We start from the raw sequence: 25,468 nt of genomic DNA, 5'->3' as shown, positions 1-25,468 counted from the left end.
GTGGAAACAGGAGAAATTGAAGCCGTGCTGGCCATGACTATCGGATGACATGTGTGGGTGTGCGTGCCTGCCCCAGCTGCCAGGGGCAAGTGAGGTCTCCCGAGCCCAATCTCTGCCCTCCCCCAGGCCTGAGATGTGTGTGGAGGGGCAGGCACCTCTTTGGAACCCCCAGAGACTCTGGGGACTCTGTCCCCTCTCCTAATCACAGTGTTACCACCCCCCAGGGCTGATGCTGGCCTGTTAAAACGGGCCTTCCCCAACCCCACCTTACTCTTAGTTTTGGACACCAGGGTCACCATGGTGGGAAGCTGGGGATCATGGCAAGAGGAAATCAGGTGGAACTCAATGCCTGAATTCTAGAATGTTAGAAGTTAGGATAGTGGGTTTCTCTGTTGTTGGAATTCTAGCCTGTAAAAATGTTAGAATATTAGAATTCTAGATTGTTCAAATATGCAACTTCTAGGTAATTGAACTCTTGATATTAAAGTGTCCAGGGGCACCTGGCTGGCTCAGTCAGTAGAACATGCGACTCTTGATCACAGGGTCATGAGTTCCAGCCCCACATTAGGGGTAAAGCTTACTTAAAAAAAAAAAAAAAAGTGTACAAACATTAGAATCCTAGGTTGTTGGAATATTAAAACATGAAAATGGTAGAATATTAGATTCCTGGGTTGTTGGAATCGTAGAATGTTAAAATGTTAGAATTTTGGAATGCTGGGTTGTTGAAATCCTTTAATGGTAAGATACTCAAATAAATCCTACTTTATTAGATTCCTAGAACATGAAAATATCAGACTGCTGCTGATCTAGATGGTTGAAATCCCAAAACGTGTCATGATAATATGTTGGAACCTAAGATATATATATATCATGATATATATATCATATATCATGTGAGCATGTTGGAATCCCTAAATGTCCAAATTCCAGAATCTTCTCAGACGCCCAGAAATGAATTCTTTGGGCTTCAGAGAAACATCGGGAACTGGGCCAACTCCCCCATTTTACAGACAAAGAAACTGAAGCTTAGAGACAGACTCCCCCCACCCCCAAGCAGTCAAGGCCCAGGCAGTCCCTGTGAGCTGTGGACCCTCTCCCAGCAGACAAGAACAATATGGGGCTTCCTTGGCCCTCCACCAAAACCCCAAACCCACAGGTCCAGTTGTCATACCCAACTCAGCCTGCTCTTTGGGAAGACAGATGGGGATGGGGTAGAAGGCAGACTGTCCCCTGGGTGTAATTTGTCCAGTGCCCAAATCTTTGGCCTCCTCCCTCAGGCCTCACCCCAGTTTTGTTTTCTGTCTTCTGTCCAGGTGTGGCAGGGCCCCTTTCCTTCCTTCCAGCCGCTCCACCTGGGAGGTTTCACTTTCTGTTCTACCTCGTTTCATTTCCTGCCCCCCGCCCCAGCCTCAGCTAGGGACACCTGGGTCCTTTGGACATTGGGTAGGGGGCACCCTCCCTACCTCCAGCTCTACTGAGCCTTAGCCTTCCCACCTCTCCCCCTCCCCCCCAGGAGTCCTAAGTCCCCTTCTTCCAGCTGGCCCCACCCCAGTGCTGGGCCTGGAGCCAGGTAACAGGGACAATAGATCCAGGAAGGAAGCTGGGGTGGGGTGGGGGCTTAAAGGAGGGGGTGTTCACTTAACCCCCTCACCCCCTGGAAAATTCTAGGTGCTCACGCGCCCAGAGCCACTCTCCCTCCCACCCCAGTTTCCCAGTCCAGCCACCCAGTCGGGAACTCCATTGGCGCTCTCTCCCAGCACACCTGGGGCCCTGGCACCCTGCCCACTCGCTCCGCTGCGCTGGGGAGGGCGCAGGCAGGAAGTGCAGGGCTGCGGGGTCTCTGTTTCCGGGGGAAACTGTAGGCCCTGCCCTGGGAGTGTTCCAGACCGCTGCCGCCGAAGGCAGCTCCGAGCCGGGCCGTCACCACCTCTCTCTCCCGCCCCTCAGTTCCCCGAGTGTGGCTTCTACGGTCTTTACGACAAGATCCTTCTCTTCAAACATGACCCCACGTCGGCCAACCTCTTGCAGCTGGTGCGCTCGGTGGGAGACATCCAGGAGGGCGACCTGGTGGAGGTGGTCCTGTCGGGTGAGCGGCAGAGGCCCGCCTGGGGGCGTCGCCTCTAGCGGGGGCGGGACTGCTGGGGTGGGCCCAGAAACATGCTTCTTAAAGTCAGGGCCAGTGGTTCGAAGCCTTGGTCGCAAATTAGAATCACCCCTGGAGCTTTGACAAACTGCCACCCTGGAATGGGTAAATATGTTGCGTGTGCACACCGTGAAATTCGCACAGCACCGAACGTAGGCGATGTCCAGCAACATGGATGAATCTCACAAACGTAACGCCGAAAGGCATTTGCTAGACATCAGACTACATATTGTATAATTACTTTTATGAAGCGCAGAGACGGATACAGTTAGGAGCGAGGAAGGCGGGTGACTTCGCCAAAGGGCCAGTGTTCTCCCCGTGGGTGAAGGGCACCACCATCACCTGGGGGGCGTGAGGGAGATTTCTGGGGACTGATTTAAACTTCCATTTATCTATCAGGGTGTTGGTGACACGGTGTGTACAGTGTGACAGTTCCCTGAGCCATGCAGGGGAGATGTGTGTTTTTCTAGATGTATGTTGTACTTTGATACAGAGTTTTAAACGTTTCCTCCCCCAACCTTGCATAGTGCAATGCTCAGTAAAATGGGTTGAATGAGTGGATGACAATTAGCAGAAGTTATGGCCCTGGTGACCTTATTCAGGTTTTAAATATCCTCATGTAGGCCGGCAACTCTTGGATTTTTATTCATCCAGATCTCCCTCTGCTAAATCCAAATCTGTCATGTAGCTTGTCCCCCTGATACTTTTATTTGGCAGCTCTAGGCATCTCGGAGATGGCCTCTCCAAGACAGAAATCTTCATTTTGTCCTCCTTTCTTTCAGCAGTGTTCTCCACCTTGGTGAAGGGCATCACCATTCACTCAGGTGCTCATGCCCCAAATCCTGGAGGCATCCTTGACTCTTCCTTTTTCTCTCACCTCTTCACTTGATCCGTCATCAAACCAATTGGTCTTACCTTTAACATACATTCTGAATGTATTTCTTACAGCCTCCTCTGGTTCAAGCAGCGATCACCTCCTGCCTAGACTGTTACCGTAGCTCACAAGTCAGATCCTGACACTTCACTGCTCAGAATCCTCCCATGGCTCCCCATTACCCTTGGAATAAAATGCAAACTCCTCAATATGGCCTTATTATGGCTGTCCTGATCTGGCCCCTGCCAATTCCCTGGATTCACCTCTTACACTTGTCCCCCTTACTTTCTTTGTTCCTGCCATGGTTGTCTGTTCTCTGTCCCTTGAATAAACTGAGCTGCCGCCCATCTCCAGGTATGTGCACTAGTCTTCCCGCCCCATTTTCTCATAGCTAGCTCCTTCGTGTTGTTTGGATCTGAGCTTAAATGCCATTTCCTCCAGTGTCTGAAATTTCCTTCTCTGTGTGTTTATGTTCCCTGTCTCCCCAAAAGAATGTCAGCTCCCTGAGAGTGGGGTGTTCATAGCTTTACCCTGAGTGTGTAAGCTGTGCTTGGCACATACAAGAGAGTCCCCTTTCTGTTGCACCATAACAAGGAAAATAGCCCGATTAGACCGAAATTCGGGGGGGAGGTGGGGAGGGTAGGAAAGAGGATGAGACTTAGTGCAAAAATGAAACTTTAAAAATAAAAGTCAAGATTTATTGAGGACTTTCTGTGTGCTCTGTTTAAAGAGCACTGTTTAAAACTTTTAATTTTTAGGGACGCCTGGGTGGCTCAGTCAGTTAAGCATCTGCCTTTGGTTCTGGTCATGATCCAAGGGTCCTGGGATCGAGTCCCGCATCAGGCTCCCTGCTCGGTGGGGAGTCTGCTTCTCCCTCTGCCTCTGCTGCTCCCCCTACTTGTGCCCTCTCTCTCTTTGACAAATAAATAGGTAAAAAATCTTAAAAATAAATAAATAAATAAATAAAATTTTAAACTTAAAAAAAAAAAAAGCGAGGGGCACCTCACTAGCTCAGTCGGTAGAGTGTGCAACTCTGGATCTCAGGGTTGTGGGTTCCAGCTCAGTCGGTAGAGTGTAAAACTCTGGATCTCAGGGTTGTGGGTTCCAGCCCTTCGTTGGGTGTAGAGATGACTTAAAAATAAAATCTAAAAAAAACCCAATAAAATAGGGGCACCTGGGTGGCTCAGTCGTTAAGCATCTGCCTTCGGCTCAGGTCATGATTCCAGGGTCCTGGGATCGAGCCCCGCATCAGGCTCCCTGCTCGGCAAGAAGCCTGCTTCTCCCTCTCCCCCTCCCCCTGCTTGTGTTCCCTCTCTCGCTGTGTCTCTCTCTGTCAAATAAATAAAATCTTTAAAAAAATAAAATAAAATAAAATCTTAAAAAAAACAATAAAATAAAAACTGTTTTAAAAGCTTTCCATATATTAATTCATTTAGCCCTTAAAAAAGAATCTATAAGGGTGCCTGGGTGGCTCAGTCGTTAAGCGTCTGCCTTCAGCTCAGGTCATGATCTCAGGGTCCTGGGATCGAGCCCTGCATTGGGCTCTCTGCTCAGCGGGAAGCCTGCTTCTCCCTCTCTCTCTGATCCTCCTCCACTTGTGCTCTGTCTCTCTCCGTCTGTCTCAAATAAATAAATAAAATCTTTAAAAAAAAATCTATAAAGAATACTACTGTGATACTGGGCATGTTCTTTCCTAGACATCTGCATGGCTCATACCCTTGCCTCCTTCAGGTTTTTGCCCTAATGACATCTGAAGGGGGTCTTCCTCAACCACCTATTTAAAATTGTACATCTTGTACCTTCCCACTCTCCCTTCTCTGCTTAATTTTTCTCCTTAGCACTTATTGACTTCTAGCCTGCTGTATATATGTTTTTTTGGAGTTGTAATTTATTTCTTGAATAAATATATACTGCATATACTTATATACATAATGTGCAAATATATATAATTTACATAATGTTTTTATATTTTATGTATATTATATATGTAAATATACATAATACATATACATATACATAATACATATTTAATGTATTATATATAACATATTATATAACATGCTATAACATAACATGTTATGTAATATATAATGATATATGTTGTATTATAAATATATAAGATATACTATAAAATAATATATAATATGTATAATTTACATTCTATATAAATATACATAATGTGCAAATATATATATATATTTTTTTTACCCTAGGGAAAAGTGCAAAGTTACACATATAGAGACAGACTAAGAACATCAAATGAGAGCATGCAAGTGTATGTTTCGGCTGAGCTGTGTCTTCCAGAGTACCCAGTTTATGTTGGTTCTCAATATTCGTCCTGTTATTGAGAAAGGAAAGATTTGCTTGACAGCTTTTTTTTTTTTTTTTTAATTATTTGAGTATAGTAGACACATGCTGTATACTTTACTACGTAAACATTTCCAAGAGGCAATAAATACGGTACTAAAAGCATGAACTTTGGCCACACTGGCCCAGGTTCGATTTCAAGTTCCAAGGCTTGCTAGCTGTGTGACCTTGGGCAAGTTGCTTCACCTCTCTGTGCTACAATCTTCTCATCTGGAAAATGGGGATAATAACAGTGTACCTCCGGGGCTTTTGAGAGAACTGAATTCACTAGTATTTTAAAGTACGTGGAGCAGTGCATGGCACTAGGTAATTGCTTAGGTTGGGTGATTTTTTTTTTTTAAGATTTTATATATATATATTTTAAAGATTTATTTATTTATTTGAGAGAGAGATCGAGAGAGCAAGCAAGAGAGCACAGCAAGGGGAGTGGCAGAGGGAGAGGGAGAAGCAGGCTCCCCCTGAGCAGGGACACCTACCCGGGCTAGATCCTAGGCCCCGAGGATCATGACCTGAGCCAAAGGCAGACTCAACCAACTGAGCCACCCAGGTGCCCCATTTTTTAAAAACATTTTATTTATTTGAGAGAGAAAGAGAGAGAGAGAGCACACAAGCCTTGGGGAGGGGACAGAGGGAGAGGGAGAAGCAAATTCCCTGCCCAGCAGGGAGCCTAACGTGGGGCAGGATCCCAGGCCCCAGGGATCATGACCTGAGCCGAAACCAGGTGCCCAACCAACTGAACCACCCAGGCAGCCCTGGGTGATTGTTAAATAAGAATATTTATTTTCGGGCGCCTGGATGGCTCAGTTGGTTAAGCGACTGCCTTCGGCTCAGGTCATGATCCTGGAGTCCCGGGATTGAGTCCCACATTCGGGCTCCCTGCTCAGCAGGGAGTCTGCTTCTCCCTCTGACTCTCCTCCCTCTCCTGCTCTCTGTCTCTCATTCTCTCTCTCTCAAATAAAGAAATAAAATCTTAAAAAAAAAAAAAAAAAAGAGGCTATGGCACTAAACCAAGTGGGACTTGGCTTGGACCAGAGTATTCTAAAAAAAAAAAAAGATATTTATTTTCTTTGGTTGTCAGCCTCCCTTACTAGAGGCCAGGCAGGGAATTTGTCTGTTTGTTCTGTGTGGTGTCCCTGGCACCTAGAACAATGCTCAGTAAATGTTTGTTGGATTTCCATTTTAAAGATGAGAAAACGGAGATACATAGGTATTTGGTTTTTTCTCTTGATACTCAAGCTCCATCCTAGATCAGCAACTCTGAGGGTGGGACCCAGGCATCTGTATCTGTATTTTTAAATTTTATTTTAAAGTGTTTAATTGTGAAATATACATAACATAAAATTTACCATCTTAACCATTTTTAAGTCTCCTCTTCAGTAGGGTTAATGACATTCACGCTGTCCTGCCACAGTCTCCAGGAATATTTTCATCTTGCAGAACTGAAACTCTGTACCCACTAAACAACTCCCCAGTCCCCGGCATAGGTGTCTTGCCCAGTGGTGACGCTGGGATTGGAACCCAGGTAGAGTGTAGTATGCGAGTAAATGAAGGAAGGCAAGATCAAACCTTGCAGCGGGGAGGACTGTGAGAAACCCAGCAACAGCCCTCGCTGCCCTGGCTCAACCATCCGCCCCTCCCTGCTGCCTGCAGCTTCGGCCACCTTCGAGGACTTCCAGATCCGCCCGCACGCCCTCACGGTGCACTCCTACCGAGCGCCGGCCTTCTGTGATCACTGCGGGGAGATGCTCTTCGGCTTAGTGCGCCAAGGCCTCAAGTGTGATGGTGAGGGGAGAGGGGCTGGAGGCGGGGCCCAGAAGTGTGTGGGGAGGGGACAGGAAGGTAGGGCGGGGGTGGAGCTCAGAGGTAGGAGGCGTGGCTCGGAGGGAGAGGTAAGGGCCCAGAGGCACAGCTTGGGGGAGGGGCTGGGCGGGGCTTGAGTGGTGGGTGGGGCCCGGGGCGGGGCTCAGCTCCGGAGGTGGAGCCTGATTTGGAGCTTCGAGGGAGAGGTAAGGGGGCAGAGCTTGGGGGAGGAGAAGGGGAATGTGCACAGGGAGGAAGGTGGAGCCTATAACAGGAATCACCAGAGAAACGGCCAGTAGGAGGTAGATATTAAGGGATATTTGGAAGGAATTAGCTTACAGGATTGTGGGGGCTGGCCAAGCAACTCTCAAATCCATAGGGCAGCCCATCAGGAAGGGCCGGCTGGACTTCCGGGCAGTTTCTTCATCTGGGAAATCTCAACTCTGCTTTTTAACTTTTCAACTGATTGAAACGGGCCCACCCAGATTAACTAGAATTCTCTCCCTCACTTCACGTCATCTGACTGTGGACTTGAATCACACCTACAAAATACCCTTAGAGCAAACCCTACACTAGCATCTGAATTACTGGGGTTGACACATAAGCTGACCATTAGAGTCCACTCCTTATTGACTTGGCCCCTCAGTGTGCCAGGGCCTGCCATAACAAAATACCCACAGGCCAAGTGGTTTAAACAACACATATTTATAACTCACGGTTCCAGAGGCTGGAAAGTTTAAGATCACGCTTCGGACAGGGCGTGGTTCCTGGTGAGAACCCTCTTTCTGGCTTGCACAGGGCTGCTATCTCGCCCTGTAGCTCACGTGGTGTGCAGAGAGACACCGTTTCCCTTTTATAAAGACCTGGGTCACATCGGATCAGCGCCCCACCTTTATGGCCTCATTTAACCTTAATTACCTCCTTAAAGGCCCATTCTTCAAATGCAGTCACATTGTGGGTTAGGGCATCAGATATGACTTTGGGGGGATGGACACTTGCTCAGTCTACAACAAGCACCCATACACATGTCCTTCAATCATACTTAAAAAAATAAAGGAACACAGCAGTGTGTCTCAAGGTTAAGCCCAGTGTTAGGTTCCGCAGGTCCACTCTTCCCATCTTCCACGATTCTGAGCGAGAACACTGAGATCTTGCCCCACCTGCAGATGAAGGCCACACAGCCACCTTGCCAATACACACAGCAGATGAAGATCATCCATTCTGTGAAGACCGCACCTCCATTAGAAGCATATTCTTGGATGTTCCATCATCCAAGGACCTCCAGCTTCGTGGCGGTCACGCTTATATGGAAATCTCGAGTCTTCAGTGCCCCTGGTGTTCCAGATGACCTGCAGCATTGACCAGGATTGTTATTACACAGCCCTAAATATACCTGTGGCATTTAGGGGCTCGAGGGATGCTAGCCACGTCAGGCCTGCAGAAAACTGATTCAGTTGCTTTCAAAACTGTTATCAGTACTGCCATTGTGCACCAACCATATCCAACTCTTGGTGTCTTGGCATATGGAACCTTCATCATGGCGCAATCCTGGTGTCATCAAAAAAAAAATTTTTTTTTTTTTTTGAGAGAGAAAGAGCTGCATGCACGTGGGCAAGCAGGGGGGACGGGGGAGGAGCCGAGGGAGAGGGAGAGAGAATCTTTTTTTTTTTTCTTAAAGATTTTATTTATTTATTCATGAGAGATAGAGAGAGAGAGAGGCAGAGGCAGAGGGAGAAGCAGGCTCCCCGCAGAGCGGGGAGCCCGATGCGAGACTAGATCCCAGGACCCTGGGATCACGACCCGAGCCGAAGGCAGACGCTCAACCGACTGAGCCACCCAGGTGTCCCGGGAGAGAGAGAATCTTAAGCAGGCTCCATGCTCAGCAAGGAGACTGATGCGGGGCTCGATCACACGACCCTGAGATTATGACCTGAGCCGAAACCAAGAGCCAGACGCTCAACCTACTGAGCCACCCAGGAGCCCCCTGGTGTCATCGATTCTAATGGGCAACCTCAGCACGGACTTCATTGGTTCAACATCACAGATGATGGTCCTCGTTCATGTGGTTCCAACAGAGTCCCAAATGACTGTTCTTTTTTTTTTTTTAAGATTTTAGTTAATTAATTAATTTTTTTAAGATTTAATTTATTTATTTGACAGCGAGAGACACAGCGAGAGAGGGAACACAAGCAGGGGGAGTGGGAGAGGGAGAAGCAGGCTTCCCACCCAGCAGGGAGCCCGATGCGGGGCTCGATCCCAGGACCCTGGGATCACGACCCGAGCCGAAGGCAGTCACTTAACCAACTGAGCCACCCAGGAGCCCCTCAAATGACTGTTCTTCATGCCATTAACACCTTCCAATGGGAGTCTGACTCTACCCTGATACTCACATAGGGAGTCACGGATGAGATTTTGAAATGCCATGAAGCACCTGAGTGAGCAAAGGCCGGCGCTGGGAAGTGTTTCCTGGTCTCAAAGGCCATTTGCCATCCCAAAGCTCGTCATAGCACCGCCTTCGGGAAAGCCTATGACAGCCAGGCTACCAGAAGACAGCCTTCATGAGGCGATCCCAAAGAAGCTTCCAAAGGCTGGAGGAACATTCTTCACTCCTGAACAGGGCACCATCCTGGAATCATTTGGAATCTCTGGAGATGTATGGGAGCAAGGGTTCAGGAAGCCCGCTAGGAAAACAGCAAGCTGAGCCTGATTCTTTCAAGGACGAGGATTTTGGATTTTTTTTTTTTATGATAAATTAGGAAAGAAAGGACAATAAAGTCCTACTTCCATCTGATACGGTAGAACCCTCCCGAGTACAACTGAAAACATGCTAACCCTTTCCCGGGAAGATGGGGATGCTTGTTCACTCTTTTCCTTCGATGTCCTGTAATTTAAATACGGTACAGTGCTCCCTTTGGCAGCGCATGTACTAAAATGGGGCCAATATGGAGAAGAGTAGCATAGTTCCTGCGCAAGGACAATACGCACATTCCTAAAGCGTTCCATATTAAAAAAAATAGTAAGTATTGTGTTAGGTGATAGGGGGATAAAAGGAAGAAAACACAAGTATTTGGTGTACACCTATATATAAGGAAGAACCGGTCGTTGCCAGTACGCTCCTCCTTTGTGCAACTGGTCACGTGGTTGTGGCCGCCTTCAGCCTCTACCCAATCCACATTTCCTGGGTCCTCAGCAAGCACCTCACCTGCTCCTGGTTCTTTGCCTGGTGGCCCAGAACCTTCCAGGCCGGTAGTGGTTCTACCCGATTTGGGTTTAGGTAGTTTTTCGTCGGCTTTAATGGCACCCGTAGGGGGTTCTCCTGAGAGATCTGCTGTATTCCTCATCTACCAAAAGGGAAAAGGGGCGGGGCAGAGCTTTAGAGCCCAGGACTGGTGGAAGTATGTCTCTGATCGTCTGGCGCCCCCCGCAGGCTGCGGACTGAACTACCACAAGCGCTGTGCCTTCAGCATCCCCAACAACTGCAGTGGTGCCCGCAAGAGGCGCCTGTCGTCCACGTCTCTGGCCAGTGGCCATTCTGTGCGCCTCAGCACCTCCGAGTCCCTGCCCTGCATGGCTGATGAGCTGGTGAGGGGCTGGGGAGCGGGCTGGCTGGTGGCGGGGGGAAGGGGGGCGGGCGACAGGGCCCGGGCATGGGGCCGCGCACTAATGTGTCCCCTCCATCCTGCTGACCGCAGAGCCGTAGTACCACCGAGCTCCTGCCTCGCCGCCCCCCGTCATCCTCCTCCTCATCTTCGGCCTCCTCCTACACGGGCCGCCCGATCGAGCTGGACAAGATGCTGCTCTCCAAGGTGAAGGTCCCGCACACGTTCCTCATCCACAGCTACACGCGGCCCACCGTCTGCCAGGCTTGCAAGAAACTCCTCAAGGGTCTCTTTCGCCAGGGCCTGCAGTGCAAAGGTCAGCGGGGCCCCCAGGGGGGGACAGACGGGGTCAGAGGGCCCCGACATAGACACACACTCGTTCAGCGGCTTGGGGCCTCTCTCACCTGGGCTCGTGGCAGGACCTAAGACTCCCAGTACTCTGGGGGCACCTGGCTGGCTCACTCGGTGGGGACTGCGACTCTAGATCTCGGGGTTTTGAGTTCGAGCCCCGTGTTGGGTGTGGAGATGACTTAAAAATAAAGTCTTTTTTTTTTTTTAAGATTTTATTTATTTATTTGAGAGAGAGAGAATGAGAGACAGAGAGCATGAGAAGGAGGAAGGTCAGAGGGAGAAGCAGACTCCCTGCTGAGCAGGGAGCCCGATGCGGGACTCGATCCTGGGACTCCAGGATCATGACCTGAGCCGAAGGCAGTCGCTTAACCAACTGAGCCACCCAGGCGCCCCAAAAATAAAGTCTTAAAAAAAGAAAGAAAGAAAGAATCCCAGTATTCTGATCCTTAGGAGCACAGGGCCTCAGGAGAAGAGTGCCCTGAATCCTGGTGTTCTAGAACCTTTGGAATTCTGGAATCCTAGAACCTTAGAAATTTAGATCTATAAGCCACTTAGCATGGGCTTCTAAAACTGTAGAACTTGAGAATTCTAGAACCATAGAACTGGAATCATAGGCTTCAAGAATTCTGGATCTCAGAATATCGAAACTTTAGAAACATCAAATGCAAACCTGAGAAGTCTAGAATCATAAACCCTTGGGACCATGGAATCCTAGAGTCCTAGACATCTAGAGTACAGAACTCTGGGTTATCAGATTCTAGAATACCAGATGTCTAGATCCATAAAAATTTAGAGTCATCCAATTCTAGAATCTAGGGTGTATGGAATCCTAGAACCTTGGAATCATTAGATTCTGGAGGCTTCACAGTCCAGAATTGTAGAACTATAGAATCACTGATGTCTAGAGTTTAGATATAGAAAACCCTAAAACCTTGGACATCAAGGAGCCTTAGCAGTCTAGAATCATAGAACTATAGAATCATAGATGTGTCAAGTTCTAGACACTTGAACATTGAAATTTGGAGTCTTAGAACTCTAGAAAAAAAATCTATAATCATACAGGGATGTACTACTGGAATCTAGTGGGTAGAGGACAGGGATGGTTGCTAAACACCTATGATATGCACAGACCAGGCCCCCGCAACAAGGAATTCCCCAGCCCCAACTATTCTAGACTCAAAGACGGACAACCAGAGAAAGTTCAGCTAGGTTTCCTGCTCCAAATGGCAAGAGCAGAATCTTTTGGGTCTGGGGGTTAGGAGTCAAGTTCAACCCTTACAGGTGACCTCTCTCTCCCCTCCCACCTGTCCACTTGTTCCCTGTCCTCATACCAGACTGCAAGTTTAACTGTCACAAGCGCTGTGCCACCCGCGTCCCTAACGACTGTTTAGGGGAAGCACTCATCAATGGAGGTGAGAGGCTGTGGGCTGAGCGGGAAGGGGGAGTGTGGGACTGGGCGGAGGCCCCTCTGATGCCCCCGTCCTCCTAGATGTGCCGATGGAGGAGGCCACCGATTTCAGCGAGGCTGATAAGAGCTCCCTCACGGATGAGTCCGACGACTCCGGGGTCATCCCGGGCTCCCACGCGGAAAACGCCCTCCACGCCAGTGAGGAGGAGGAAGGCGAGGGAAGCAAGGCCGAGAGGTACCCGGGGCACCCTCTGGGGAAGGCCCTATCTCTACAATGGGTCGATGTCCCCCTGTAAATTTCCCAGGCACCCACACTTTGTTTTGAAATTTTACCTTTTTCCTGAAAAATGTACATTTTTAGAAAGTTTTCATAGAAGCAGATTTTATTTTATTTTATTTTATTTTTATTTTTATTTTTTAATTTTTATTTATTTGACAGAGAGAGACACAGTCAGAGAGGGAACACAAGCAGGAGGAGTGGGAGAGGGAGAAGCAGGTCCCCTGCAGAGCAGGGAGCCTGATGTGGGGCTCGATCCCAGGACTCCGGGATCATGACCTGAGCCGAAGGCAGATGCTTAACGACTGAGCCACCCAAGTGCCCCGTAGAAGCAGATTTTAATTTAGAGTATATTTCTTTTTCGGAACTGCTAATCCAGTCATTCAAAAGGTAGATAGTCAAACCCTCCTGCTTCCCTGCCTCCCAGCTGCTTAGCTCCTCTCTCCGAGGACGTCACTGGGATCAGCTGCTGGTCGGCCCTTCCAGAAACAGTCTGTGTTGCAAAGTGACAGAGCAAAGAGTAAAAACGTGGGAATCTGGAACCAGAGGCTATATGGCCTTTGGCAGGAGATTAACCTCTCTGGGCCCTCAGTTTCTTCATCAGTAAGATGGGGCTAAAGTAGGACCTACCTTTGAGGATTGTTGTAAGGGCGAAGCGAATGAATACGAATGAAGTACCTAAAATAGCGCCTGGGTGTTAGCTCTTCTCGCAGAGCAGTCAAATCTTAGAAAGGAAGGAAAACTACCCGCTTTCTTTTAGCCATTTTGGCCTCAGATTGACTTGTATGGCCTAAACAAGTCCCTTCCTCTTGCGGTGCCTTAGTCTTCCTGTCTGTAAAATGGGGAAAGGGAAAACCATCCCCAAGGACCTGACGGGCAGTGGCTTTCTTCTGGCATGGAAGCTCTGAAAAATAATAACCTGCTTAATTTTAAATTTTTAAATTATAAATGGGATTCATATTGATTCAGTTCTACTAGCATAAAAGCTCAAGTGCTTGATGGCAAGGATCCAGTGGGTAGAGGTCAGTTCAGGTCCATTCTCCAGGTGCCTAGGACAGGGCCTGGCTTCAGGCATGGGTGTGGAATTCCTGTGTGTCCAGGAGGCAGGAAGGCAGCGGGGTTTTGGAAGCCCAGGGCGCTGGAGGCTGAGAGCACCAGGGCTAGGTCCCAGATCCGCCACTTACATGGTGAATCATGTCTCCCTGAGCCTCGGTTTCCTCCTAGGGCAATGACAGCACCTGTCTCATGGGGTGATTTTCGAATTCCATTAGATCATGCGGGTCAAGTGCTTGCTGGGTTGTAAATGATGGAGAGAGAATCCTCCCCGGTACTCTGTTCTTGAATCCCCCAAGTGCGGAGGGTGGGAGGTGATCCATTCCGGAGTAATGGGGACAAATATTTGCATTTCCATTTCTCTTTACTTTTAATCTCATCTTTTAGATGTTTTCACTTTTTTGCATATGTTTTAGAATAATATTAATATACTATTATTGGTATATTCTATTAATACAGTAATACATGTATAAATAAGGGTAACCTGTGGATTGAAACCATCATTGATGTATAAGTATTTGTTTTTGAACTAAATCCTCAGAAGGACCATAAGGATCACTATACGCATTCCTAGGTTAGAAGATTGAAGCTCAGGGGCTTCAGCCAGTAATTACTAAAAGAAAGGAGCTGAGACTTCACCCCACAGGGTCAGGGAGACATAAACATGGGGAGGAGGGTGAGCCACTTCCACGGTCCATCAGTAGACACTTAATGAGCACCTACTGGGTTCTAGGACTTCCAAGCACACAGCTGTGAACCAAACCAGGGAAACTCTCTGGCCTCATAGAGCAGACACTCTAGTTGGGGAGACAGGTAATAAATGCATGCATAGCATCAGGTATTGATGATTGCTATCAAAAAAATAAAAATAAAGCAATGAGAGGGGCCAGAAAATGAAGATATGCCATTTTAGTTAGGGTCATTAAAGGGAGCCTCTCCGAGGAGGTGACATTTGAAGAGATCTGAAGGAGGGGAGGAAAGGAGACATGTGGAAGATAGCTTGGTTCCCTACCAAGCAAAGGGAATAGCAGGTGCAAAGGCCCTGTGGTAGGGCCAAGCATGTTCCAGAAATAGCATTGAGCTTGGTGTGGCTGGAGCAGGGAGGGCAAGGGGAAGGGGATGGGAAACCAGGCCAAAAGGGAGATGGATATGCCAGGTCTTTCCTGGAGTGTCTAGTAACAGAATAAGTGGGTGTCAGAGCTGGGTCTTGATTGACTTGGGTGGGGTGGGGGTGTTGGGAGAGGCAGCCTATTTCACAGATCAGGAAACCAAGTCTCAGAGAGGTGAAGGGAAATGCCAAGGCCAACCGAATCCTGTTTAGTGCAGGGATCAAGAGGTGGTTGGTTCTGGAGTTGAGCAAGTCTGTGAATCTCCCTCAGCCTTCATTTCCTCTCTGTAATAATAGCATGTGCACTGGAAAAGGGCAATGAGGCACAGAGAGGTTGAGTCGCTTGCCTCGTGTCACACAGCCGGCTCCACAATCACTGGGCTCAGTACTGATGAGCACTTATCGGAGGCCCACTGGGTGCCAAGCATGTGCTAAACGCCTAAGAAAGGTTTTCATTCCTCACAGCAACTCCTTTGCGTGGAGAAACCGAGGTACACAGAGGTTAGGTGATTTACCAGGCAGCCTGACTTTGGAACCCAGCCTTGTAAATGTGGCCTTCTCAAGAGTCCCCTTCCTCATTATGGGAAATGTGGAAACCACAGAAATGTGGCCCCAAAAAACCCCAACTCCTGGCTGCCCAGAGATGCGCCCTGCAGCCCCAATTGCTAATGGGTATTTTCCACTTGTAACCTCTCACCTCTTCCTCTCCCCCTCCCTCTCAGCTCCTTGGGGTACATCCCCCTGATGAGGGTGGTGCAGTCGGTGCGACACACGACGCGGAAATCTAGCACCACCCTGCGCGAGGGTTGGGTGGTTCATTACAGCAACAAGGACACGCTGGTGAGAGGGCGGGGTGGGGCGATGTGGGGCGGAGCTAGAGTTAGGGGAGGGGCAAGCTCCGCTTGAGGAGGCGGGACTGGTGGGGGTATGGTGGGCGGGGCCTATCTGGAGGCGGAGCTAGACTTAGAGGGATGGGTTCTAAGGGAGGGCTAAGGGGCAGGGCAGGAGTCAGGGAAGAGGCGGGGCTAAGGACAAGGTCAGGGGAAGAGTGGGACCAGGAATGGGGAAGCTGAAGTTAGGGTAGGGAGCGAGAAGGGTTCAGGTTATAGAGGATGGGATCAGGGCGTGCTGGGCTGGGCTAGAGGCCTAACTGGAGGTAATTAAGTGGGGGTGTGATACAGGGTGGGGCCAGGTGGGGCGAAGTTGGGAGGGAGGCGGGGGAGGGCTTATAGTGGCGGGGCCAGGGTCTGGGCAGGTAGGAGATAGGGGTGGGGCTGGTTTAGGGGCAGAGGAGCGTGGCTGGAGGCTGACCTGAAGTTGGAGGGGGGTTATGGGGCGGGGCAAGGTGAGTGGAGCTGGAGCTAAGGCGGGAGGGGCGGGATCAATCTGAGAAAGGAAAGAGGTGGGGGTGGAGCTGGAGTTAGGGATGGGCGGGGCCTTAGTGGAGGCGGAGCTAGAATTAGAGGGGTGGGTGATGAGAGATGGAAGGGGTGTGGCCTTCTGGGGGCGGGGCTAGGCTTAAGGGCGGGGTTTGGCTCCGGGAAGACCTGGAGCCCCAGCCGCGCCAAGGGCGGACCACCTCACCTGGAGCACCTCTTCCAACAGAGGAAGCGGCACTATTGGCGCCTGGACTGCAAGTGCATCACGCTCTTCCAGAACAACACGACCAACAGATACTACAAGGTGGGCCTTCCGGCCCCCAGCTCCCCCAACCTCCTCCTCCCACTACTCTCCCAGTTGCTTGCCTGCTTGCATGTCACCAGCAAATGGGCCTGCCCAGCCCCACCACTTTCCAGCTGGGGAACCCGGGCGGCTTACCTCACCTCTCTGCGCCTCTCGTCTGGCACCTGTAAAAGGCCTCAAAGACTAGTCCTCGCCTCAGGGCTGCTGCCCTAATTCAGCGATCACCTCCTCGAAGCGGTTAGCTTAGGGACCTGGCTTGTGTGGAGCTCCCTGTTACCATTACTACTTTAAAATGAAGTATTGGATCATTTATCAGTATCCCTCACCGCCCGCCATGGCCACACTATGCTCTGGGCTGTCTCCTCCTGGGTCCTTGCTTCTGCACTTGCCCCCACAGCCTTGTCCCACATAGCAGCCAGAGGAGCTGAGAAAACCGTCAGAACCCTCCCTTTGCCCTTAAAATAAAACTCGGATGCCTCGGGGTTACCTGCTCTGGAGCGGCTTCCCATGGGGGGGTGCCTTCTCATCCTTCTGTATTCTCGGCCACACTAGGATGCTGTCCCCACTATGTCTCTGTCATCTGCTTTTATTAGCTATGTCAGTCTGTCCCTGTTTCAGTCTTTCGTTATTTTAATTCTTTTCTCCCCCTTCTGCAAATGTGCCCCCCACACACATACTTTCTCTTCCAACACTTTTCAAAGCACGCTCTTTTCACTCCACACAGACCCTGCACCTTCTCTCCCCGTCCCCTCCCCTCCCCCTGGCCCTCTCAGCCTCCTTTTTGGTCTCCTGTCTCAGTCCCATCCTTTCCCGTCCACCCTCTGCACACAGCCAGAGACCTCCCCCTGCCTTGCTCTAAACCTTTCCATGGTTCCCCACGGCCCTGGAGACAAAGCCCAGGTTCCTCTCTGTGGCCCATGAGGCCCCTCAGGGCCTAATTTCATTTGTTCACCAAACATGGCACACCTCCTGTGTGTGATGTGAATAGAGAATGTGATGGGAATAGAGCATGTCCCTTGAATACCAGCCTTTCCCACCTCAGGGCCTTTGCACATGCTGTTTCCACCATCCTCCACCAGTTGGCCTCATCGTACCTTTCTGATCTCTTGCTTCATGTAACTTCTGCCAGGAGGCCTTTTCTGACTACTCTATGCAAATCAGGCCCTTTCCCACAGATACTAGATTCTATATGCTCTTCTGAGTAAATGGGGAGCCCCAGGATCTGCCTGGCATCCTCATTGGTGCTGGTTCTTTGTCCTGCCAGGAAATTCCATTGTCAGAAATCCTCACCGTGGAGCCTGCCCAGAACTTCAGCCTTGTGCCACCAGGCACCAACCCCCACTGCTTCGAGATCATCACTGCCAATGTCACCTACTTTGTGGGCGAGACGCCTGGCGGGGCCCCAGGGGGGCCTAGTGGGCAGGGGGCTGAGGCTGCCCGGGGCTGGGAAACGGCCATCCGCCAGGCTCTGATGCCAGTCATACTCCAGGATGCACCCAGCGCCCCAGGCCACACACCCCACAGTAAGTCCCCACCCTGGGCCCTGAGAGGATGGGTCTGGGAGGGCTTGCATGGGGTCCCAGGGAAAGGAAGAGCCAGGAAGAAGGCAGGGAATGGCACAGTGGAGAATGTGGATTCTGGACTCAGCTGGCCTGAGTCCAAATCTCCATTAAGCCCCAGACCTGATGTGTGGCCTTGGGCATGTCACTTCCCTTTTCTGAGTCTTGTCCCAGGTGGTGACAACTCCTCCAGATTGTGAGTTCAGAGTATTTCATTCAGATATTTACTTCCCCAACCCCATCCTGTGCTGGGCAATGCTGGGGACATAGCTGTCACCAAGACAGCCCAGGACCTGCCCTCACAGGGCTCACAGTCCAGTAAGGGAGACAGACCTGTCCCCAAGCAGTGACAACCCAGAGTAGGCAGGGCTGGGACAGGGGAGCCAGAGGGCTGTGGGAGCTCAGAGGGGATAGACGATCCAGCCTGGGTATCTAGGAGGGCTTCCTGGATGCGGTAACATCTGAGCTGAGACCTGGAAGCTGAGGAGGGCTGAGAGAGGGGAATGCAGATGGGAAATATTTCAAGCAGAGGCAGAAGATGATCAGAAAGTCCCAGGCTCCTGCCTTCTGGAGCTCATAATCCAGTGTGAGTGACAGACACTCATCAGATCATCCTGCGGGAATGACAAGTGTAATGTAGAACGTGACGTGGCCCCAGGAGTGAAGTTTGAGCTGAGAGTGAGTGAGGAGGAGGATTTAACTAAGTCCAGCGGAAGGGATGCACGTTCCTGGCAGAGGGAACAGCAAGTACAAAGGCAGGAGATAGGAGGGGACTTGGCCCAGCAAGGAGGCCCAGCAAGGAGGCCAGGGTGTCAGGAGGACACCCCAGCATGGTAGGGCTTGAAGTTAAAGAGGTAAATGAGGGACCAATGCCTGTGAGGCCATTGAAGGGGCTTGGGCTTCCTCCTGAGTGTGCTGGGGAGCCATGGCAGAGTTTGGAGCAGGGGAAGGACAGACTCAGGTTTGTGCTGGTGAATAGGAGAGAGCAGAACAGGGGCAGACAGACCAGGGAGGAGGATGAGGGGCCAGGCCTGGAATGGGAAGGGGGCAGGTGTTCAAATGGCAGAAGGGTCAGAACTTAGGAAATGTCTGGCTCTGGTTGAGTGGTAGGGTGGCAAGTTCGGCGGTGGCGAGGGGAGATGTATGTTGCAATCAGTTTGGGCTATCCCGCTGAGAGAGCCTCAGTGTCCTCCTCCGTAAAATGGGATCAGCGTGCTTCCCTTGGCCCTGAGATCTTGGGGTACAATGCTCAGTGAAATCATTCCTGACACTTCTTGAGCCCCCTCGGCCTATCTTGTTTACTTCTCCCACTGGCCCTAGGAGGGAGCACCTGTTATCCCCATTCTCTAGATGGGGAAACAGGTTCATAATGGACAAGTCAGTGGCCCAGAGCTGCACAGGATCCCCTGGCTTCGAATCCGGGTGGTGTGGCTCCAGAGGCTGTCTCTGGGTGAAGATAATCCTGAGCCCGGGGTCCCCTCACCTCCACCTCTCCACTCTTCCCAGGACAAGCTTCTCTGAGCATCTCCGTGTCTAACAGCCAGATCCAAGAGAACGTGGTGAGACCCTGCCCACACCCCATGGTCCCAAGGATGTCCTCTGCCTCCCACGCAGCCTCCTGCCCTCCCTAGTCTCCCCAACACCCCATCTCCATTTGCCCCCTTGACCCTCCCCATCCCCGCCATGCAGGACATCGCCACTGTCTATCAGATCTTCCCGGATGAGGTGCTGGGCTCCGGGCAGTTTGGAGTGGTCTATGGAGGTATGGATGCTTCTGAGCTAATCCAGAGGGGGTCCTGGGGGTTCCTGGGCTCCAGACCTTCCTATGTGATTGGCTGCATGCTCACTTCCTGTTCTAGTTGACTTAGAAAGCTAAATCCTCGAAGCAGATGGATGCAGCTTCTCCTTTTCTTACTGGAAAAAGCCAATGGACTTTCTCCCCTTCTTAATAGGGAGAGCGAATTCTTCACTCTGATTGGCCACAGAGCTAGTTCCTAGGTTCTGATTGGTTATAAATCTAGTTTCCCATGTGATAGATTTCCCTCCTCAGAGCTCTTGTCTTTTACCTTCTTCATTCCAAAGCTTTTATTCCCAAGGTCCCCCGCCCCTCACATGCCTCCTGGAAACCCTTCAGAGCCACCCTGATGGCCTTCTGCCCACCTTTGTTCAACTATGCCTGTGTCTTTGTGGTGGTGGTGGTGGTGGGGTGTTCCTCTTACCAGGACTGGAAGGTCTTGCTCCCTTCATCCCCAGTCTCCCTACCCCCTGCCCAGGAAAGCACCGGAAGACAGGCCGGGACGTGGCAGTCAAGGTCATTGACAAACTGCGTTTCCCCACCAAGCAGGAGAGCCAGCTCCGGAACGAAGTGGCCATTCTGCAGGTGACCACCGGGCTCGGGCCAATGGACCCAGGCTGGGGGTGGTCAGGAAAGGCTTCCTGGAGGAGGGAACATGCATGTTGAGACTGAAGGGGTGGAAAGGTATTCTGAGCAGAGGGACCAGCTTGTGCAAAGAAAGGTCTAGAGGTGAGAGGGAACATGAAGTCTTCTAGGAATTTGAAGTTCGAGGTTACTAGATGGTTTATGTGTGGGGAGGTGGTGGGAGGTGAGGGCAGGGAGGAGGGTGGGGTCACACCCCATGGATTTTCTCCTGAGGATACTGGGGAGCCATAGAAAGATGTTGAGCAAGAAGGGGATAGGGTTGAGTGTGTACTTTAGGAAGATCTCGCAGGCTTGCCCCCGGAGGGTGGGTGGAAAGTGGTGGGACTGGAGCCTGGAGCCCAGGGAGGAAGCTAGGTGGGGTAGAAATGGGGTTAGGCCAGGCAGGGCTTGGGGGGAGAGGGAGGAGGATTTACAACACAGAGATGTACAAAGGTCCTTCCCATTGTTCCAGACTTCTGCTCCCTCCCTCCCCTCCTCCCCCCCCACAACCCTGGACCTTCGACAGAGCTTCATGATGTAAAGATCTTTCCAGATACCTGGTGGTGTGGGGATGTGGTTCTGTCTGGGTCTGTGGGAAGCCCCTCCCACCTCCCCCATTGCCGCCCCCAGGGAAGGAGCTGCTGACCCTCCAGGGACATCCTTCTTATTTGTCATCCATCTGCTCCCATGGCTCGCCTCTGGGGTCCCAAGTTCACGGGTGACCTGGACCCTGACTGCTACCCTACCCCTCATCCCCACCCCAGAGTCTGCGGCACCCCGGGATTGTGAACCTGGACTGCATGTTTGAGACACCTGAGAAGGTGTTTGTGGTGATGGAGAAGCTGCACGGGGACATGCTGGAGATGATCCTCTCCAGTGAGAAGGGCCGGCTGCCCGAGCGCCTCACCAAGTTCCTCATTACACAGGTGCACCCGCCCCCCCCACCCCCCCTGCCCCCCTGCCCCCCTGCCCTCTGCCCACCTCCGCCTGGCTCCCCACCTGCCCTGCGCCCAGCTCAGGCAGACACTGGTGGGAGTCCTAATAGCGGATAATAAAAAATAGAGGGTAATAATAACAACAATAGAAAAAATAATAGAATGATAATTTCGAAAGAGTAATAATAGAACAGACTGTAGAGTAATAAGAGTAATAACAATAGAAAATAATAAAATGATAAAAAGAATAGAGCAGTAGTGATAATTATAGTTATTAGTATAGAAAAATCAGAAATGATTATTTCATATTTTTTATTCCTTTATAGAATGAGATTCCCTAAGGCCTGACTATATTCATGTAGGAAAAGGGAAGGGGAGGGAGGCCTTTCTGTGGGGAGCTCATTCATCCATTTCTTGGGTGGTTCACCAAGCTCTCCCTCTTCCCCTGCTCTGTTCCCGGCTGCATGCCAGGCAGTGCTGGGGACACAGCTGTGACCAAGATAGCCCCAGGCCTGGACAACGATCACCCAGAATGGGCAGGGTGGGGATGGGGGATGCTAACGGTGTGCCAGGCACTGTTTTAACTCATTTTACCTGCATCACAACCCATGTGGTAGTGGCCATGATTGCTCCTGTTTTTGAGTCGGAAAAAAACAAGGCTCAGAGACTTTAAGTAACTTGCCCAGGGTCACACAGCTGGTGGGATGTGCACCTAGGATCCGGGCTTTTACTAGTAATGTCAAACTAATTCGTGTCACCTGTGTGTTGGTCCGCCTCTTTCTTCACTTTAATAGTACTTCTGGAAGGCTATTCTATTTCGGTACGTAGAGCTGCCTCTTTTTCTGAATTGTATCCCATGATGGATATCACCAAGTCCTGTAATTGCTGAGTACAGAGGTTGTTTTCACTTTTCCACCTTTACAAACAACATCCTGTGAATATCTCTACACACATTGCTGAGCTCTGGTGGGAGAATTTCCATAGAACACGTTTCAGATGATAGACTCCTGAGTCCAGGGAAATGTGCTTCAGGATTTTTTTTAAATATGCTGCCCAGTTATTGTCTAAAATCCTTTTCAGTCTGCTCTCAACAATAGTTTGAGGATGTCTACTTCCTCACTCCTTACTAACTCTGGATAAAATAATCACCAGTCTTATAGGTGGAAACATAATACTTCATGTGGCTTCATTTGGCAGTCTAAAAATTATGGGTGAGGTTGACCATATTTTCCTATGTTTATTGGCCTGTGCTTTTTATACCCATTGCCCATTTTTCAGTTGGATTATTCTTATTGAATTGTGAGAGCTCTTTGTATATGAGGGACACTGGATCCTTGTCACTTGTGTTGTTCAATTTTTTTTATCCCTGTATTTGTTTTCTTTTTCATTTCATTCATGGCTTTTATTTGCCATAAAGAGTTTAACTTTCACAACGTTAAATGTTGCCTTTCATGGCTTCTGGGTTTTACAGCCTTCCTAGAGAGGCCTTCCCATCCAGCTGGTCCCTCACCTGATTCTGGGACTTGTTCTCTTGGTTGCAAAGTCCCCTGTGCTGCGCTTCCTTTATGCAGGCCTGGCACCCTCGCTCTCCCCAGCACTGTGCCTTCATCAGGTTGGCTTGTGGGGTGGGGAGAGAAGCCCACTGAGGCAGGCTCATCCAGACTTCAGGAGAGGGAACTGCCGGCCTTCAGCAACTGGTTGGTTTCTCTTTCTGGTCTTCCATCTCTCCTTCTCTTTTTGCCTGTGCTCCCCTCTCTCTCTCTCTCTCTGCAGATTTCTACCTTCCGCCTCTTGTCTGTCCCACCCTAAGTCCTGTGCTAGGCCCTTTACCTCATGGGCTTGTTTATGCTTCACAACTGCCCTCTGAGGTAGGTATTACTAGCACCCCATTTTACAGATGAGGACACTGAGGTGGAGGGAGGGTCCATGTCCTGCCCAAGGTCACACAGCTCGGTGGCGGTCTGGCTGAGATTTGAACCCAGATCTGTCTAGCTTCCCACCTGCCCTCTTTGTTCTCCTCAAGTACTAGCAGGGGAGGGGGGGTGGTCAACAAACAGGAAGTCGGGAAAAGAGGTACATACACACAGTGGATCTCAGTTTCCTGGCCGCAGCCTGAGGATTACACAGAATCAAGGAAGATCCTAGTGTCCACAGATAAAGTGGTTGGAAATTGTATCCATTTTTTTGCTTTTTGTTTTGCAAAGCAGCTCACCTTGCCATCATAGAATACTCTTGAATTAACAGAGCAGGAAAAGCTCTATTTGACACGCGCACAGAAATAGGTTCATCCACAGGCCATCCCAGAAAGAGGACCAGGTGCCAACAACAGTAGCAGCTAATGCAGTATTTGCTCTGTGCTAGACACTGCTCTGTGCTAAGCACTTTCTATGCCTCAACGCATTTAAACTTCACAGCGACCTCTGAGGATGGGTACTTTTATTACCCCCTATTTTACAGGTGAGAACACTGAGACCCAGAGAGTTAAAGTGGCTTGCCCGATGCCACAAGCTAGTGAGTGTAGAGCTGGGTTTTCCACCTGGGTAGGCCGGCTCTAGAGTCCCCCCGCCTCTTAAGAGTATTGCATTTAATATATAATGTAGATCATATTGGTATTTGTACTGTTTCACATTAGAGATTTTTTTATTTATTTTTATTTTTTATTTTTTATTTTTTTTAAAGATTTATTTATTTGAGACAGAGAGAATGAGAGAGAGAGAGCACATGAGAGGGGGGAGGGTCAGAGGGAGAAGCAGACTCCCCGCCAAGCAGGGAGCCCGATGCGGGACTTGATCCAGGGACTCCAGGATCATGACCTGAGCCGAAGGCAGTCGCCCAACCGACTGAGCCACCCAGGCGCCCTAGAGATTTTTTTAAAATGGAGTCACACAATAGTACCTTCTTAAAGGCTGCTACTTTACTAATAACCCTGCCCCCCCCCCCTTTTTAGAGTAAACTCCAGGCCCAGGGTGGGGCTCGAACTCATGACCCAGGAGGTCACAAGTCGCCAGCTCTGCCAACTGAGCCAGCCAGGAGCCTCATATTAGCTCTTTTTTGTCAGGAGCTATCCACATGCCAGAGGGTCTCAGGCTCTTCCCAAACCCACTGCTCCAGTCGAACATTTCTGGAATTATCCAACTCCTATCTCAGGCGTCATGGTTTTGGGGTTCTGAGATTCTTATTTGGGGCTCCAATGCCTCCCCTGGCCCTGGGGGGCATCTTTAGGGGTACAAAGAGGGGGCATGGATGGGGTTTGGAGGGCTGGTGGCAGAATCTGGGGCAGGTAGCTTTCTACCTTTCTTACCGGCCCCACCTCCTCCCCTCAGATCCTGGTGGCTCTGAGACACCTTCACTTCAAGAACATCGTCCACTGTGACTTGAAACCGGAAAACGTGTTGTTGGCATCAGCCGACCCCTTTCCTCAGGTCAGTCATGTCCCAGCTTGATTTGGGGAAGTCCAGCTAACACTGGAGGCAGGTGGGGATTGCATGAATCAGGATAATTGGACACAGAGACTCAAGATAACAATGGCTTAAATAAAACAGACGCTTGTTTCACACTCATATAGGGTCCAGCATAAGCATTTTGAGGTTTAAAAAGCAGTTCCTTAGGGTCAGGTACTTGGCTCCGGCTGTCTTGTTCTGGCCTCTCTATGATGTTCTAGCCTTCATGGTTCATGATGGTCCCCATCATGTGACAAGATAGTAGGAGGGAGAAGGAGGAAAGAAACAGGGTGAAGGAAATAGACACACCCCCTTCCTTCCCCGATGGTGTGGAACTTTACAAGGCACGTCTTCTAGCATCCCATTGGCCAGGACTAGATCACGTGGCATGGATGGCTGCAAGGGAGGCCGGGAGATGTAGTCTTTATTCTGCGTGGCCCTGTGGCCCGTTC

The 25,468-nt window shown here is 50.2% G+C and overlaps 1 protein-coding gene and 1 non-coding gene across 4 annotated transcripts in view; both read left to right on the top strand.

The window, feature by feature from the left end:
- Positions 1–25,468, top strand: part of PRKD2 (protein kinase D2) — a 38,141-nt gene that overhangs the window by 5,068 nt on the left and 7,605 nt on the right. For all 3 annotated transcript variants that reach the window (XM_034986828.1, XM_034986830.1, XM_034986829.1), the window contains 14 exons: positions 1,948–2,086; positions 7,035–7,166; positions 10,612–10,766; positions 10,877–11,099; positions 12,469–12,546; positions 12,624–12,777; positions 15,703–15,820; positions 16,586–16,663; positions 17,928–18,186; positions 19,729–19,781; positions 19,912–19,984; positions 20,496–20,602; positions 21,406–21,567; positions 24,900–24,998. In XM_034986828.1, the coding sequence (XP_034842719.1) occupies positions 1,948–2,086; positions 7,035–7,166; positions 10,612–10,766; positions 10,877–11,099; positions 12,469–12,546; positions 12,624–12,777; positions 15,703–15,820; positions 16,586–16,663; positions 17,928–18,186; positions 19,729–19,781; positions 19,912–19,984; positions 20,496–20,602; positions 21,406–21,567; positions 24,900–24,998 (1,830 nt within the window). The remainder of the gene's footprint in view (positions 1–1,947; positions 2,087–7,034; positions 7,167–10,611; positions 10,767–10,876; positions 11,100–12,468; positions 12,547–12,623; positions 12,778–15,702; positions 15,821–16,585; positions 16,664–17,927; positions 18,187–19,728; positions 19,782–19,911; positions 19,985–20,495; positions 20,603–21,405; positions 21,568–24,899; positions 24,999–25,468) is intronic.
- Positions 10,087–10,193, top strand: LOC117998393. The gene has a single exon (XR_004675985.1). It is a non-coding gene; the product is annotated as a U6 spliceosomal RNA (small nuclear RNA).

The sequence above is a fragment of the Mirounga leonina genome, unplaced genomic scaffold (assembly GCF_011800145.1).
Source record: "Mirounga leonina isolate KUSES-001 unplaced genomic scaffold, KU_Mleo_1.0 Mir_376, whole genome shotgun sequence".
Taxonomy (NCBI): Eukaryota; Metazoa; Chordata; class Mammalia; order Carnivora; family Phocidae; genus Mirounga; species Mirounga leonina.
This window is presented reverse-complemented; position numbering and strand designations above follow the sequence as displayed.